Source organism: Salmo salar, chromosome 13 (assembly GCF_965601325.2).
Source record: "Salmo salar chromosome 13, fSalSal1, whole genome shotgun sequence".
Lineage (NCBI taxonomy): Eukaryota > Metazoa > Chordata > Actinopteri > Salmoniformes > Salmonidae > Salmo > Salmo salar.
In genome coordinates, this window is record NC_138303.1 from 4,728,662 (window position 1) to 4,747,760 (window position 19,099).

General features: G+C 47.0%; 1 protein-coding gene across 1 annotated transcript in view; it reads left to right on the top strand.

The window, feature by feature from the left end:
- Positions 1-8,622, top strand: part of LOC106566306 (uncharacterized) — a 252,236-nt gene extending 243,614 nt beyond the window's left edge. The window contains 4 exon segments of the mRNA XM_045692717.2: positions 2,639-2,717; positions 2,855-2,942; positions 6,507-6,599; positions 6,601-8,622. Of these exon segments, the coding sequence (XP_045548673.2) occupies positions 2,639-2,717; positions 2,855-2,942; positions 6,507-6,599; positions 6,601-8,622 (2,282 nt within the window).
- The last annotated feature ends 10,477 nt before the right edge of the window (positions 8,623-19,099 follow it).

Below are 19,099 nucleotides of genomic sequence, written 5' to 3' on the forward strand. Positions count from 1 at the left end.
TGTTCCTATGACTGACTGTGGTATGTACCTATGACTGACTGCCGGTATGTTCCTCCTATGACTAACTGTGGTATGTTCCTATGACTGGACTGTGGTATGTTCCTATGACTGACTGTGGCTATGTGACCTTTGACTAACTGTGGTATGTTCCTCCTATGACTGACTGTGGTATGTATCTATGACTGACTGTGGTATGTACCTATGACTGACTGTGGTATTTTCCTCCTATGACTGACTGCAGTATGTTCCTCCTATGACTGACTGTGGTATGTACCTCCTATGACTGATTGTGATATGTACCTATTACTGACTGTGGTATGTTCCTCCTATGACTGACTGTGGTATGTTCCTCCTATGACTGACTGTGGTATGTTCCTCCTATGACTGACTGTGGTATGTTCCTCCTATGACTGACTGTGGTATGTTCCTTCTATGACTGACTGTGGTATGTTCCTCCTATGACTGACTGTGTTATGTTCCTCCTATGACTGACTGTGGTATGTTCCTTCTATGCCTGACTGCGGTATGTACCTATGACTGACTGTGGTATGTTCCTCCTATGACTGACTGTGGTATGTTCCTCCTATGACTAACTGTGGTATGTGCCTCCTATGACTACCTGTGGTATGCTCCTTCTATGACTGACTGTGGTATGTACCTAGAGACAGCCAGCCACTAGAGACAGCCAGCCATTGGAGACAGCCAGCCATTGGAGACAGCCAGCCACTAGAGACAGCCAGCCACTAGAGACGGCCAGCCACTAGAGACGGCCAGCCACTAGAGACAGCCTACCACTAGAGACAGCCAGCCACTAGAGACAGCCAGCCACTAGAGACAGCCAGCCACTAGAGATGGCCAGCCACTAGAGACAGCCTGCTTCTTTAGACAGCCACTAGAGACAGCCAGCCACTAGAGACAGCATCCCACTAGAGACAGCCAGCCACTAGTGACAGCCACTAGAGACAGCCAGCCACTAGAGATGGCCAGCCACTAGAGATGGCCAGCCACTAGACGGCCAGCCACTAGCGACGGCCAGCCACTAGAGACAGCCAGCCACTAAAGACAGCCAGCCACTAGAGACAGCCAGCCTCTAGAGACAGCCACTAGAGACAGCCAGCCACTAGAGACAGCCAGCCACTAGAGACAGCCACTAGAGACAGCCAGTATTGACAGCCAGCCAGTAGAGACAGCCAGCCACTGGAGACAGCCAGCCAGTAGAGACAGCCAGCCACTAGAGACAGCCAGCCACTAGAGACAGCCAGCCAGGAGAGACAGCCTGCCACTAGAGACAGCCAGCGCTAGAAACAGCCAGCCACTAGAGACAGCCAGCCACTAGAGACAGCCAGCCACTAGAGACAGCCAGCCACTAGAGACAGACAGTATTGACAGCCAGCCACTAGAGACAGCCACTAGAGACAGCTAGCCACTAGAGACAGCCAGCCAGTAGAGACAGCCAGCCACTAGGGACAGCCAGCCAGTAGAGACAGCCAGCCAGTAGAGACAGCCACTAGAGACAGCCAGCCACTAGAGACAGCCACTAGAGAAAGCCACTAGAGACAGCCACTAGAGACAGCTAGCCACTAGAGACAGCCAGCCACTAGAGACAGCCAGCCACTAGAGACAGCCAGCCACTAGAGACAGCCACTAGAGACAGCTAGCCACTAGAAACAGCCACTAGAGACAGCCAGCCAGTAGAGACAGCCAGCCACTAGAGACAGCTAGCCAGTAGAGACAGCCAGCCACTAGAGACAGCCAGCCACTAGAGACAGCTAGCAACTAGAGACAGCCAGCCACTAGAGACAGCCAGCCGCTAGAGACAGCCAGCCAGTAGAGACAGCCAGCCAGTAGAGACAGCCAGCCACTAGAGACAGCCAGCCAGTAGAGACAGCCAGCCACTAGAGGGGGGTAGTGCTCTACTGCAGATTCACGTCAATTTACTGTCTTTGCATCTCTCTTCCTCTCTCTTCTCTCTCCCTTTCTCTTCTCTCCCCCTTTCTTCTCTCCCCCTTTCTTCTCTCCCTCTCTCTTCTCTCCCCCTCTCTTCTCTCTCCATCTTCCCTGCTTCTCTCTTCTCTGCCTCTCTCTTATCTGCCTCTCTCTTATCTGCCTCTCTCTTCTCTCTTCTATCTCCTCGTATTCTCTCCCCGTATACTTTCTCTCTCTCTTCTCTCCATCTCTCTTCATCTCTCGTCTCTCCCCCCTCGTCTTTCCCCCTCTCGTCTCTCACTCTCCCTGTCTTCTCTCTTCTCTCCCTCTCTCTTCTCTCCCCCTCTCTCTCTCTTCTCTCTCCCCCTCTTTTCTCTCTCCCCCTCTCTTCTCTCTCCCTCTCTCTCTTCTCTCTCCCCCTCTCCTTTTCTTCTCTCTCCCCCTCTCTTCTCTCTCCCTCTTTCTTCTCTCTCCAACTCTCTTCTCTCTCCCTCTCTTCTCTCCCCCTTCTCTCGCTCCCCACCTCTCTTCTCTCTCCCTCTCTCTCTCCCCCTCTCTTCTCTCTCCATCTCTCTTCTCTTCATCTCTTGTCTCTCCCCCTCTCGTCTCCATCTGTCTCCGTCTCTCTTCTATATCCCTCTCCCCCTTCCCATCTCCTCCCCTCCCTCTCTCTTCCTCTCTCCCTTCTCTCCTGGTCTCTGCCCCCTCTCAGCTAAGGAGTTAGTGTGTAGGCTGATGGAGGTGGACCAGATGCTGCGAATCACAGCTGCAGATGCTCTGTTACACGAGTGGTGAGCACACACACACACACACACACACACACACACACACACACACACACACACACACACACACACACACACACACACAACAAACTAATTAATTGAATCTCTGCCATTCATTTGCTCATGTTTCTTCTGTCTGTCAGGATTGCTGGTAACGGGGCCTCGGAGAAAAACCTGAAGGATGGCGTCTGTGCCCAGTTTGAGAAGAACTTTGCTAAGTCCAAGTGGAGGGTAAGAATCCTCCCACTCGTACGTGTTTTAGTGAAATACTCTTATGTCCTCTGTTGATAGTTAAACCCTGTGTTTATATGTTCCCATAAATTGCCTGGATTAAATTGACGGTGATAATGACGACGACGATGACGATTTAGTTGTTGCTTCCAGAGGAGGCTGGTGGGTGGAACTAAGCTGTATATAGATGGAATGGCTCATTGTAACGGCCGTTCCATTTATTCCATTACGATGAGCCCCGTCCACCGATATCTCAGCCCACCAGCCTCCTCTGAATGTTTCTAATGATGACGATGATGGAGTATATCCAGGAGGAGAGTGATGCGGTGTCAGCGTGATTAACCTCCCTAACTCTCTTCTCTCCCCTGCATGTGGTTCCCAGGAGCTGAAGGTACTGTGTTCACTGGAGAGGGAGAGGGAGAGGGAGAGGGAGAGGGAGAGGGAGAGAGAGAGAGAGAGAGAGAGAGAGAGAGAGAGAGAGAGAGAGAGAGAGAGAGAGAGAGAGAGAGAGAGAGAGAGAGAGAGAGAGAGAGAGAGAGAGAGAGAGAGAGAGAGAGAGATGGGGAGAAAGAGAGAGATGGAGAGAGAGAGAGAGAGAGAGAGAGAGAGAGAGAGAGAGAGAGGGGAACAGTAAGACTCTCACATACAGAAATCGTTTTCTCTCTTGTTCACTCGTTTCTCATGGCCAGTTAATAACTTTTCAGGTTTTTTGTGTAAAAAAAAAACATGTTTTTTGTCAATGACATACTGAAGAAATAGGTTCTATAAGAGCGTTCCGAAGAGCACCCGATTCAAATCAAACTTTATTAGTCACGCACTCCGAATACAACAGGTGTAGACCTTACAGTGAAATACTGAATACAACCGTGCGTACTGTCACTGTGGGACGACGTCGTTGATGCACTTATTGATGAAGCTGATGACTGGGGTGGTATACACCTCAATGCCATTGGATGAATCCCGGAACATGTTCCAGTCTGTGCAACAAAACAGTCCTGTAGCTTAGCATCTGCTTCATCTGACCACTTCCGTACTGAGCGAGTCTCTGGTACTTCCTGCTTTAGTTTTTGCTCATAAGCAGCAATCAGGACGATAGAATTATGGTCAGATTTGCCAAATAGAGGGCGAGGGAGAGCTTTGTATGTGTCTCTGTGTGTGGAGTAAAGGTGATCTATAGTTTTTTTCTCCCTCTGGTTGCACATGTAACATGCTGATAGAAATTTGGTAAAGCGGATTTAAGTTTACCTGCATTAAAGTCCCCGGCCACTAGGAGCGCCGCCTCTGGATGAGCATTTTCCTGTTTGCTTATGGCCGTATACAGCTGGTTGAGTGTGGTCTTTGTGCCAGCATCGGTTTGTGATGGTAAATAGACAACTATGAATAATATAGACGAGAACTCTATTGGTAGATAGTTACGGTCTACAGCTTATCACGAGGTACTCTACCTCAGGTGAGTAATACCTCGAGACTTCTTTAATATGAGACACCAGCTGTTATTGAAAAATAGACACCCCCCACCTCTGGTCCATAGGGCCCTGGTCAAACGTAGTAAACAATATAGGGAATAGGGTTCCATTTGGGATGCAACCACTAGTAGTCTCGAAACAGACTTATTCAGATGAACACCATCAGTGTGTTTCTGTGAGAGAGAAACAGAGAGGAAACGTGTCTGATTGGTGAGATAAAGTCTCTCTTCCCTCAGCCACTCCCACTCAGATCCAGCCCACTGTCACTCAGCCAATCCCAGAAGAGTTCCATCTGCGATTTCCTCCTCTTCTTCGGGTGCATCTCAAGTGTTCTTCATTTCTTTTGCTTCCTTTCCTAACCTTCCTTTCCTACATCTGCACTGATCTAGGCCTAGGATACATGGGTCACGTGAAAGCAAAATGGTAAAATGTTATGAAGGACATCTGCTTTCCCTTGTCCAGCTCTGTTCGGATCAGTGCAGATGAAGGAAAAGAAAGAAAGCCACTGTGGATTTTTGAGATGCAGTGATTGACTTCCAGCCCGGCCCTGTCTCTTTTTCATTCCTCTGAAGTAGTTCCTGGTTCATTGACCCATACATACTCTGGCTCCCGAGTGGCTCAGAGGTCTAAGGCACTGCAATTCAGTACTAGAGGTGTCACTATAGACACCATGGTTCGAATCCAGGCTGTATCAAAACCGGCCGTGATTGGGAATCATAAAGGGCGGCGCACAATTGGCCCAGCGTCGTCCGAGTTTGGCTAGTGTAGGCCGTCATAGTAAATAAGAATTTCTTCTTAACTGACTTGCCTAGTTGAATAAAGGTTCAATTTCAAATTTAAAAAATGAAAACATACTGTACTTCAGTCTCATTCCTCTGAAGTAGTTCCAGGTTCATCATTCTTCTGAAGTAGTTCCTGGTTCATTAACCCATACATACTGCGGTTAAGTTTCATTCCTCTGAAGTAGTTTCTGGTTCATTAACCCATACATACTGCGGTTAAGTCTCATTCATCTGTAGTTCCTGGTTCATTAACCCATACATACTGCAGTTAAGTCTCATTCCTCTATAGTTCCTGGTTCATTAACCCATACATACTGTGGTTAAGTCTCATTCCTCTGAAGTAGTTCCTGGTTCATTAACCCATACATACTGTGGTTAACTCTCATTCCTCTGAAGTAGTTCCTGGTTCATTAACCCATACATACTGTGGTTAAGTCTCATTCCTCTGTAGTTCCTGGTTCATTAACCCATACATAGTGTGGTTAAGTCTCATTCCTCTGAAGTAGTTCCTGGTTCATTAACCCATACATACTGTGGTTAAGTCTCATTCCTCTGAAGTAGTTCCTGGTTCATCATTCTTCTGAAGTAGTGTCTGGTTCATTAACCCATACACACTGTGGTTAAGTCTCATTCCTCTGAAGTAGTTCCTGGTCCATTAACCCATACACACTGTGGTTAAGTCTCATTCCTCTGAAGTAGTTCCTGGTCCATTAACCCATACACACTGTGGTTAAGTTTCATTCCTCTGAAGTAGTTCCTGGTTCATCATTCTTCTGAAGTAGTTCCTGGTTCATTGACCAATACACACTGTGCTTCAGTCTAGTTGTTGAAATCACTCACCCAATCCCAAGTCAAGAAGTGACAAATTATTGACCTTCAACATGTTTCACAGCCTGGCTTCGTCCAACATGTTTCACAGCCTGGCTTCGTCCAACATGTTTCACAGCCTGGCTTCGTCCAACATGTTTCACAGCCTGGCTTCGTCCAACATGTTTCACAGCCTTGGCTTCGTCCAACATGTTTCACAGCCTGGCTTCGTCCAACATGTTTCACAGCCTGGCTTCGTCCAACATGTTTCACAGCCTTGGCTTCGTGTCTGCACTGCAGTGTTCATAACTGCTTCACATCGACTGATATCAGTTCAGTGCTTCAATGTTAAATATTTGTCATTAGACTGTATCTCCTTATATATCCTCCCACTAAGACCAAACTATACAAACCAGAGGTAATGCTGTAAAGATGTGTGAAGGTACAGTACTGTGATGTATTGTCTGATTACATCCCCCCCCTTCCCTCCCTCTCTCTCTCTTTTACAGAAAGCGATCAGAGTCACCACCTTCATGCAGCGTCTTCGTGCATCTGAAGCTGCTGCAGCCGAGGCGGCAGCGGCGGGAGGGCATGGGGGAGGAGGAGGTGAGGTCCAGGGGGGGAGGAGGAGGAGGAGGAGTACGGGAGAGTAAGGAAGGAGGGGTGACACCAGGCAGCGTATCTCTAGAGGTGACGGTTGAAACCAGCCCGGAGCGGGAGGAAATGAACGGGGGAGTAGGGGTGAGGAGGAGGGGGGAGGAGGAGAGTGTTGGAGGGAGGATCCCTCCAAGTCCCTCCGTAGGGATCTCTCTTTCTGCCACCAATGAACAGCGCTCTCAACCTCCCAGCCAATCAAGTGCCAGTTGCAAATCTCCAGGGGAGGAGCCAGAGAAGCCAGCCTTGAAGAAGACGTCAGGCAAAATGGCTGCCGCATTGGGCAAAACCAAAACAACCCCAGAGCCCAAAACACTTCCTACCCCCACCGTAACCCCTGACATCACCAAGCCCCAGGACCCCACCCCCATCTCCGTCCCTGAACCCAAAAGAGCAGCGTCATCGTTGCCTAGCAACGCTGAAAAGAAGCATCCGCCCTCTGTCGCTCCCGAGACTCCAACCACCCAACGGCGCAAGATGGCCGCCCAACTCCACAACACCGGCCAGGGCCCTGCTGCTCCTACAGTTCCTGTTGCTGCCTCTAGCACTCCTACAGTTCCCGTTACTGCCTCTACCACTCCTACAGTTCCTGTTACTGCCTCTACCACTCCTACAGTTCCCGTTACTGCCTCTACCACTCCTACAGTTCCTGTTACTGCCTCTACCACTCCTACAGCTCCTGTTGCTGCCTCTACCACTCCTACAGTTCCCGTTGCTGCCTCTACCACTCCTACAGTTCCTGTTGGTGCCTCTGCCACTCCTACAGCTCCTGTTGCTGCCTCTACCACTCCTACAGTTCCCGTTGCTGCCTCTACCACTCCTACAGTTCCTGTTGCTGCCTCTACCACTCCTACAGTTCCTGTTGCTACCTCTACCACTCCTACAGTTCCTGTTGCTGCCTCTACCACTCCTACAGTTCCTGTTGCTGCCTCTACCACTCCTACAGTTCCCGTTGCTGCCTCTACCACTCCTACAGTTCCTGTTACTACCACAGCGCCACCCGCTGACAGGAGGCCCGCAGTGCAGGCTCCAGTGGAGGAGAAGAAGCAGGAGATGGACGACGGGAGCTGGTGTCAGACCCAGCTCCCTGAGGCTGTAGCTGAGAGGCCTGCTGGACTGGAGGTTGGGGTGGGTGTAGGTTCCATGAGGGTAGGAACTGGGATGGAAACGGGAGGGCTAGGGACATTTGGAGCAGGGGCAGGGGCAGGGATATTTGGAATAGGGGTAGGTTCAGGAGTAGGACCTAGGATAGGGCCAAGAGGTGATGCGAGCCCCATCGGTAGAGACCAGAGGGCAGACAGGCACAGTGTAGAGTTCAGCATGTCCAGAGGGGAACCCAAACCGTCCGAGGGGGGTTACAGTTATACCGTAGGGGCGCTGGGAAGCTCCCCTAGTCTAGGCCGACACACCACCGCATACGGCCAGGAGGTGGAGCTGGGCGGGTACGGGGGTTCCTACTGCTCCTCTCTGTACGGCAGCGGGGGTGGAGGAGGGATGTATGGGGGACTGGAGCACGGAGGGGTCGGGGTCAGAGGTCATGGTAGTAGTACTACTGATTGGCAGATGGACAGCGTGATCGAACAGATCGAGAAGCAAATGGCGGCGGTGCTGGAGAAGATCGAGGGGGACATGCCCTCTCTCCTGGAACAGATCAGTGACTGCCCCCAGCCTCCCGAACTCCCCCGCAGCACACACACCTCCCCTTCATCACGCTCCCGCTCCTCTCATCTCTCCCCCACCTCCTCCTCCTCCCTCACCTCTACCTCTTCCCCCCCGCCCCTCCCCACCTCCCCCAGACCCCCTCTCCCCTCCCTCCCCCACCTCACCATCCCCCCTCCTTCCTACCCTCCTCCCTCCCCGCCCACCCACTCCCCTGGCCAACCAATCTGTGAGCAGGAGGAGAGAGAGGGACAGATGGGAGCAGTCCATTCTAGCCAAGCCCCATCCTCCAGGCCAGGGAAGGGCCTATAAGGTGGGTGGGTGGGGTTTGGATCTAATGATGTTCCAATATCCACACTAGAACACCTCTTCCATTCTATAATGTATTCTAGAACACCTCTTCCATTCTATAATGTATTCTAGAACACCTCTTCTGTTCTATAATGTATTCTAGAACACCTCTTCTGTTCTATAGTGTATTCTAGAACACCTATTCTGTTCTATAATGTATTCTAGAACACCTCTTCTGATCTATAATGTATTCTAGAACACCTCTTCTGTTCTATAATGTATTCTAGAACACCTCTTCTGTTCTATAATGTATTCTAGAACACCTCTTCTGTTCTATAGTGTATTCTATATCACCTCTTCTGTTCTATGACGTAATCTAGAACACCTCTTCTGTTCTATAATGTATTCTAGAACACCTCTTCTGTTCTATAACGTATTCTAGAACACCTCTTCTGTTCTATAACGTATTCTAGAACACCTCTTCCGTTCTGTAACCTATTCTTAAATACATTGCTTCATTCTAAGTAGTATGTCACTGGACAGAAGTAGAGCAACAGCTGGGTTTTTACATACCAACAGGTGTTTATACTAGACACTAGTCCTCCACCAGAAACATGACATTGAGACTGTTCCAGAGTGCGAATTACAAGGGGGGGGGGCCTAAATCCAACTATGGGGGAGGAGAGGGTCTCTAAATAATGCTAATAGTAATTTCCATGTAAAAGGGCCCACGAGCACCAAGAGGGCCCACGAGCACCAATAGGGCCCACGAGCACCAACAGGGCCAACAGGGCCCACGAGCACCAACAGGGCCCATCAGCACCAACAGGGCCCATGACCACCAACAGGGCCAACAGGGCCCACGAGCACCAACAGGGCCAACAGGGCCCACGAGCACCAACAGGGCCAACAGGGCCTACGAGCACCAACAGGGCCAACAGGGCCTACGAGCACCAACAGGGCCCACGAGCACCAACAGGGCCCACGAGCACCAACAGGGCCAACAGGGCCCACGAGCACCAACAGGGCCTATCAGCACCAACAGGGCCCATGACCACCAACAGGGCCAACAGGGCCCACGAGCACCAACAGGGCCAACAGGGCTCACGAGCACCAACAGGGCCAACAGGGCCTACGAGCACCAACAGGGCCAACAGGGCCTACGAGCACCAACAGGGCCCACGAGCACCAACAGGGCCCATCAGCACCAACAGGGCCCATGAGCACCAACAGGGCCAACAGGGCCTATGAGCACCAACAGGGCCCATCAGCACCAACAGGGCCCATGAGCACCAACAGGGCCATCAGGGCCCACGAGCACCAACAGGGCCCATCAGCACCAACAGGGCCCATCAGCACCAACAGGGCCCACGAGCACCAACAGGGCAACAGGGCTTACGAGCACCAACAGGGCCAACAGGGCCCACGAGCATTAACAGGGCCTATGAGCACCAACAGGGCCCACGAGCACCAACAGGGCCCACGAGCACCAACAGGGCCCATCAGCACCAACAGGGCCCATCAGCACCAACAGGGCCAACAGGGCCCATGAGCACCAACAGGGCCCATCAGCACCAACAGGGCCCATGAGCACCAACAGGGCCAACAGGGCCCATGAGCACCAACAGGGCCCATCAGCACCAACAGGGCCAACAGGGCCTACGAGCACCAACAGGGCCAACAGGGCCTACGAGTACCAACAGGGCCCATCAGCACCAACAGGCCCATCAGCACCAACAGGGTCAACAGGGCCCATCAGCACCAACAGGCCCATCAGCACCAATAGGGCCAACAGGGCCTACGAGTACCAACAGGGCCCATGAGCACCAACAGGGCCCATCAGCACCAACAGGGCCAACAGGGCCCATCAGCACAAATAGGGCCAACAGGGCCCACGAGCACCAACAGGGCCAACAGGATCCATCAGCACCATCAGGGCCCACGAGCACCAACAGGGCCCACGAGCACCAACAGGGCCCATCAGCACAAATAGAGCCAACAGGGTCCATCAGCACAAATAGGGCCAACAGGGCCCACGAGCACCAAAAGGGTCCATGAGCACTAACACAGCAGCCGTGTCAAATTGGAGGTCAAATGAAAGCTAAGAGCCGAGCCCCCCCCCCCCCATCCTATAAATGATGAATAAACAAAGACTTTGATTTCTGGTCAAACAGATGGAAACGGGGTCTTAGAAAACATCTCTCAGAAACACCCTTACAAGGTGTTATAAATACAGCAATCAATCCAATGTATTTATAAAGCCATCAGCTGATATCACAAAGTGCTGTACAGAAACCCAGCCTAAAACCCCCAAACAGCAAGTAATGCAGATGTAGAAGCACGGTGGCTAGGAAAAAAACTCCCTAGAAAGGCCCGAGAACCTAGGAAGAAACCTAGAGAGGAACCAGGCTATGAGGGGTGGCCAGTCCTCTTCTGGCTGTGCCAGGTGTAGATTATAACAGAACATGGCCAAGATGTTCAAACGTTCATAAATGACCAGCAGGGTCAAATAATAATAATCACAGTAGCTGTAGAGGGTGCAACAGGTCAGCACCTCAGGAGTAAATGTCAGTTGGCTTTTCATAACCGATCATTCAGAGTTAGAGAGAGCAGGTGCTGTAGAGAAAGAGAGGTAGAGACGGCAGGTGCGGTAGAGCGAGAGAGAGGTAGAGACAGCAGGTGCGGTAGAGAGAGAGAGGGGTAGAGACAGCAGGTGCGGTAGAGAGAGAGAGGGGTAGAGACAGCAGGTGCGGTAGAGAGAGAGAGGGGTAGAGACAGCAGGTGCGGTAGAGAGAGAGAGGGGTAGAGACAGCAGGTGCGGTAGAGAGAGAGAGGTAGAGACAGCAGGTGCGGTAGAGAGAGAGAGGTAGAGACAGCAGGTGCGGTAGAGAGAGAGGGGTAGAGACAGCAGGTGCGGTAGAGAGATAGAGGGGTAGAGACAGCAGGTGCGGTAGAGAGAGAGAGAGGTAGAGACAGCAGGTGCGGTAGAGAGAGAGAGGTAGAGACAGCAGGTGCGGTAGAGAGAGAGAGAGGTAGAGACAGCAGGTGCGGTAGAGAGAGAGAGGTAGAGACAGCAGGTGTGGTAGAGAGAGGGGTAGAGACAGCAGGTGCGGTAGAGAGAGAGGGGTAGAGACAGCAGGTGCGGTAGAGAGAGAGAGGGGTAGAGACAGCAGGTGCGGTAGAGAGAGAGAGGTAGAGACAGCAGGTGCGGTAGAGAGAGAGAGAGGTAGAGACAGCCGGTGCGGTAGAGAGAGAGAGGGGTAGAGACAGCAGGTGCAGTAGAGAGAGAGGGGTGGAGACAGCAGGTGCGGTAGAGAGAGAGAGGGGTAGAGACAGCAGGTGCAGTAGAGAGAGAGAGGTAGAGACAGCAGGTGCGGTAGAGAGAGAGAGGTAGAGACAGCAGGTGCGGTAGAGAGAGAGAGAGGTAGAGACAGCAGGTGCGGTAGAGAGAGAGAGAGGTAGAGACAGCAGGTGCGGTAGAGAGAGAGAGAGGTAGAGACAGCAGGTGCGGTAGAGAGAGAGAGGTAGAGACAGCAGGTGCGGTAGAGAGAGAGAGGTAGAGACAGCAGGTGCGGTAGAGAGAGAGACAGTCGAAGACAGCAGGTGCGGTAGAGAGAGCGACGTAGCATGTCCGGTGAACACACAAATAATGTTGAAGACCCCTGCAAATGAATATCAACACTTAACTGTATATTTAGTTTTGGAGACATTTTTCTGCCTTCTGTGAGTTTTTAAGAAATATTTCCTTGTATCTTGTAATTCTGTTACCACAACCACAATATTGTCTAAATTTCTCTCACTCATGAGGAGGAGGATCATGACAGTTCACAACAACAAGTAAAGGTAGACCTACCAATTAGTTATAGTTATTTTACTGATATACATGTTGTTTATGAATTATCAAGTGATTGAAACTTGAAATTCCGTTACCAAATCGGTAATGGAATTTTCCCCAAACATTTGTAACGGAATTTCTGCAATTGAATTTTCTACAATGGGCAATCATAGTAGTAACAAACCACATTTGGGTTCACAAGTTTGGACAGTAGAGTATAGTACAGTAGAGTATAGTACAGTAGAGTATAGTATAGTACAGTAGAGTATAGTATAGTACATCACAGTATAGTATAGTATAGTACATTACAGTATAGTATAGTATAGTACATTACAGTAGAGTAGAGTTCAGTACAGTACAGTAGAGTTTAATACTGTAGAGTAGAGTAGAGTATAGTATAGTACATTACAGTATAGTATAGTATAGTATAGTACATTACAGAAGAGTATAGTACATTACAGTATAGTACATTACAGTAGAGTAGAGTATAGTATAGTACATTACAGTAGAGTATAGTATAGTACATTACAGTAGAGTAGAGTACAGTGCAGTAGAGTTTAATACAGTAGAGTACAGTAGAGTTTAATACAGTACATTACAGTAGAGTAGAGTTCAGTACAGTACAGTAGAGTGTAATACAGTAGAGTACAGTAGAGTATAGTATAGTACATTACAGTAGAGTAGAGTTCAGTACAATACAGTGGAGTTTAATACAGTAGAGTACAGTAGAGTATAGTATAGTACGTTACAGTAGAGTAGAGTACAGTACAGTAGAGTTTAATACAGTAGAGTACAGTAGAGTTTAATACAGTAGAGTACAGTAGAGTTTAATACAGTAGAGTACAGTAGAGTTTAATACAGTAGAGTACACAGTAGAGTTCAGTAGAGTATAGTATAGTACATTACAGTAGAGTTCAGTACAGTACAGTAGAGTTTAATACATTACAGTAGAGTAGAGTTCAGTACAGTAGAGTTTAATACAGTACAGTACAGTAGAGTTTAATACAGTAGAGTACAGTAGAGTTCAGTACAGTACAGTACAGTAGAGTTTAATACAGTAGAGTACACAGTAGTGTTCAGTAGAGTACAGTAGAGTATAGTATAGTACATTACAGTAGAGTACAGTACAGTACAGTACAGTACAGTTTAATACAGTAGAGTACAGTAGAGTTTAATACAGTAGAGTACTCATTAGAGTTCAGTACAGTAGAGTAGAGTATAGTACATTACAGTGGAGTAGAGTTCAGTACAGTACAGTACAGTAGAGTTTAATACAGTAGAGTACAGTAGAGTTTAATAAAGTACAGTACACAGTAGAGTTCAGTAGAGTAGAGTTCAGTAGAGTTCAGTAGAGTAGAGTTCAGTAGAGTTTAGTAAAGTACAGTAGAGTACAGTAGAGTTCAGTACAGTAGAGTTCAGTAGAGTTCAGTAGAGTAGAGTAGAGTAGAGTTTAGTAAAGTACAGTAGAGTACAGTAGAGTTCAGTACAGTAGAGTTCAGTAGAGTAGAGTTCAATAGAGTTCAGTAGAGTTCAGTAGAGTAGAGTTCAGTAGAGATCAGTCGAGTTCAGTAGAGTTCAGTAGAGTAGAGTTCAGTAGAGATCAGTAGAGTTCAGTAGAGTAGAGTTCAATAGAGTTCAGTAGAGTAGAGTTCAATAGAGTTCAGTAGAGTAGAGTTCAGTAGAGTAGAGTACAGTAGAGTTTAGTAAAGTACAGTAGAGTTCAGTACAGTAGAGTTCAGTAGAGTAGAGTACAGTAGAGTACAGTTGAGTTCAGTACAGTAGAGTTCAGTAGAGTAAAGTACAGTAGAGTACATTAGAGTTCAGTAGAGTAGAGTTCAGTAGAGTAGAGTATATTAGAGTTCAGTAGAGTAGAGTTCAGTAGAGTAGAGTACATTAGAGTTCAGTTCAGTAGAGTTCAGTACAGTACAGTAGAGTTCAGTACAGTAGAGTTCAGTAGAGTAGAGTACAGTAGAGTTCAGTACAGTAGAGTACAGTACAGTAGAGTTCAGTGGAGTTGAGTACAGTAGAGTTGAGTTGAGTACAGTAGAGTTCAGTACAGTAGAGTACAGTACAGTGCAGTACAGTAGAGTTCAGTACAGTAGAGTAGTGTACAGTAGAGTTCAGTGGAGTTGAGTACAGTAGAGTTCAGTACAGTAGAGTTCAGTACATTAGAGTTCAGTAGAGTTCAGTAGAGTACATTAGAGTACAGTAGAGTTCAGTAGAGTAGAGTACATTAGAGTTCAGTAGAGTAGAGTTCAGTAGAGTAGAGTACAGTAGAGTTCATTACAGTACAGCACAGTAGAGTACAGTAGGGTTTAATACAATACATTACACACAATAGTTTAATACAGTACAGTACACAGTAGAGTTTAATACAGTACAGTACACAGTAGAGCACATGAGTTAAGTGCAACTGTACTGTACATTTTAGTCATTTAGCAGACGCTCTTATCCAGAGCGACTTACAGTAGTGAATGCATACATTTCATACATTTAAAAAAAAAAATCGTACTGGTCCCCCGTGGGAATCGAACCCACAACCCTGGCGTTGCAAACACCATGCTCTACCAACTGAGCCACATGGGACTGTACTGTGCTGTATTCTACTGTTCTGTAATGTACTGTATTCTACTGTACTGTAATGTACTGTATTCTACTGTACTGTACTGTATTCTACTGTACTGTACTGTATTCTACTGTTATTTACTGTACTGTATTCTACTGTACTGACCTGTATTCTACTGTACTGACCTGTATTCTAGTGTACTGTTCTGTACTCTACTGTACTGTACTGTATTCTACTGTACTGTACTGTACTGTATTCTACTGTTATTTACTGTACTACATTCTACTGTACTGTACTGTACTGTACTGTATTATACTGTTCTGTACTGTACTGTATTCTACTGTATTCTACTGGACAGTACTGTATTATTCTGTTCTGTACTGTACTGTATTCTACTGTTCTGTACTGTACTGTACTCTGCTGTTCTGTTCTGTACTGTACTGTACTGTATTCTACTGTATTCTACTGTACTCTGCTGTACTGTACTGTATTCCACTGTTCTGTTCTGTACTGTATTCTACTGTACTGTTCTGAATTCCATTGTATTCTACTGTTCTGTTCTGTACTCTACTGTACTGTACTGTATTCTACTGTACTGTACTGTACTGTACTGTACTGTACTGTACTGTATTCTACTGTTATTTACTGTACTACATTCTACTGTATTGTACTGTACTACATTCTACTGTACTATACTGTACTCTACTGTTATTTACTGCCCTGAATTCTACTGTTCTGTACTGTACTGTATTCTACTGTACTGTACTGTATTATTCTGTTCTGTACTGTACTGTATTATTCTGTTCTGTACTGTACTGTATTCTACTGTACTGTTCTGTATTCCACTGTATTCTACTGATCTGTTCTGTACTCTACTGTACTGTACTGTATTCTACTGTTCTGTACTGTATTCTACTGTATTCTACTGTACTGTATTCTACTGTTATGTTCTGTACTCTACTGTACTGTACTGTATTCTACTGTTCTGTACTGTATTCTACTGTATTCTACTGTACTGTATTCTACTGTTCTGTACTGTTCTGTACTCTACTGTTCTGTATTGTATTCTACTGTACTGTACTGTATTCTACTGTACTGTACTGTATTCTACTGTTCTGTACTGCTCTGTACTCTACTGTTCTGTATTGTATTCTACTGTACTGTACTGTATTCTACTGTTCTGTACTGTATTCTACTGTACTGTATTCTACTGTATTCTACTGTACTGTATTCTACTGTTCTGTACTGTTCTGTACTCTACTGTTCTGTACTGTATTCTACTGTACTGTACTGTATTCCACTGTATTCTACTGTTCTGTACTCAACTATATTGTACTGTATTCTACTGTATTCTACTGTACTCTGCTGTACTGTACTGTATTCTACTGTTCTGTTCTGTACTGTAATGTATTCTACTGTTCTGTACTGTACTGTATTCTACTGTATTCTACCATACTCTGCTGTACTGTACTGTACTGTATTCTACTGTATTCCACTGTACTGTACTGTATTCTACTGTTCTGTTCTGTACTGTAATGTATTCTACTGTTCTGTACTGTACTGTATTCTACTGTATTCTACCATACTCTGCTGTACTGTACTGTACTGTATTCTACTGTATTCCACTGTACTGTACTGTATTCTACTGTACTGTACTGTATTCTACTGTATTCTACTCTATTCTACAGTATTCTACTGTTCTGTACTGTACTGTATTCTACTGTTCTGTACTGTATTCTACTGTATTGTACTGTGCTGTATTCTACTGTACTGTACTGTATTCTACTGTACTGTACTCTATTCTACTGTTCTGTACTGTATTCTACTGTATTCTACAGTACTTTATTCTACTGTATTCTACTGTATTCTACTGTTCTGTTCTGTTCTTTGATGTCCAAACTTGTGAAACATAGACTTGTATGATTGGTTCAGATTTTGTCCCGTGATGATATTCCCCCGGGGGGAGTCATACGTTTTAAGAGATGGTTTAAACCATGTTTTTCCCACGTGGCTGCACTTGTCATCCTGGGACAGTCCCGTAACTCAGCCACTTGTCATCCTGGGACAGTCCCGTAACTCAGCCACTTGTCATCCTGGGACAATCCCGTACCTCAGCCACTTGTCATCCTGGGACAGTCCCGTACCTCAGCCACTTGTCATCCTGGGACAATCCCGTACCTCAGCCACTTGTCATCCTGGGACAGTCCCGTACCTCAGCCCGTTTTCAAGTGTCCCAACTTTTCTTTCTACAAAAAAAGGTAATTTTGGCAGCAAGACGCACACGTTAATTTAGGCTACAAGAGAGTGTAGATTCAATGACAATCACCGAACGTCATTCCACTTCTTGGTGTTTTGTTCCAGATGTCTCTTTCCGTTCCTCTAATGGCTGGTGCGCTGTCTGGATGCTGGAGTTATTTTAGAGAAATTAAAAATGAAAAGTTAATAAAAAAAAATCTTTACTGTTAAATTACTTTTTTTTTTATCCCCCCCCGAATGTCACATTATAATTCGCACTCTGGATTGTTCAATTCATTTGAAGAATTAGAAATTAATTGAATTCAAAATTAATCTCCTGAATTGATTGGAGTGAAATGGAATTGATCCCACCCCTGATTGTAAAGCTCAACAGATAATTGGTTCAGTCTCTCAACAGAGTTGGTTCAGTCTATCAACAGAGTTGGTTCAGTCTCTCAACAGAGTTGGTTCAGTCTCTCAACAGATTTGGTTCAGTCTCTCAACAGAGTTGGTTCAGTCTCTCAACAGAGTTGGTTCAGTCTCTCAACAGAATTGGTTCAGTCTCCCAACAGAGTTGGTTCAGTCTCTCAACAGAGTTGGTTCAGTCTCTCAACAGAGTTGGTTCAGTCTCTCAACAGAGTTGGTTCAGTCTCTCAACAGAGTTGGTTCAGTCTCTCAACAGAGTTGGTTCAGTCTCTCAACAGAGAACTGATTCCCTCTACTCTACTCTATCCATGACTGATTCCCTCTACTCTACTCTATACATGACTGATTCCCTCTACTCTACTCTATACATGACTGATTCCCTCTACTCTACTCTATACATGACTGATTCCCTCTACTCTACTCTATACATGACTGATTCCCTCTACTCTACTCTACACATGACTGATTCCCTCTACTCTACTCTACTCATGACTGATTCCCTCTACTCTACTCTATCCATGACTGATTCCCTCTACTCTACTCTATCCATGACTGATTCCCTCTACTCTACTCTATACATGACTGATTCCCTCTACTCTACTCTACTCTATACATGACTGATTCCCTCTACTCTACTCTACACATGACTGATTCCCTCTACTCTACTCTATACATGACTGATTCCCTCTACTCTACTCTACTCATGACTGATTCCCTCTACTCTACTGTACTCATGACTGATTCCCTCTACTCTACTCTACTCATGACTGATTCCCTCTACTCTACTCTATACATGACTGATTCCCTCTACTCTACTCTACTCATGACTGATTCCCTCTACTCTACTCTATACATGACTGATTCCCTCTACTCTACTCTACACATGACTGATTCTCTCTACTCTACACTCCCTTCCTCTCCTCTACTCGTCTTGCCATCTCCTTTATTGATCCCTCCCGAACTGTAAATAAAATAAACTGAATAGATTCCTCTTTTGTCATGATCTAATCCATAAAGGGTTATTATTAAACTAAGGCCTGTCCCCTGTAGAGAGTCTCTTTGTCCCAGCATGCACTCCATTCTCAATATTGTGCTTCTTTTGACTAGACCCCAAGTAGTGCACTATGTAGGGCAGTGTTTCCCAACTCCAGTCCCCCGTCCTCCAAACAGCCCAACTCCAGTCCTCCAAACCGCCCAACTCTAGTCCCCCGAACCGCCCAACTCCAGTCCCCCATGTCCCCCAAACCGCCCAACTCCAGTCCCCCATTCCCCCAAACCGCCCAACCCCAGTCCCCCAGTCCCCCAAACCGCCCATCTCCAGTCCTCCAGTCCCCCAAACCGCCCAACTTCAGTCCTCCAGTCCCACAAACCGCCCATCTCCAGTCCTCCAGTCCCCCAATCCGCCCAGCTCCAGTCCCCCAAACCGCCCAGCTCCA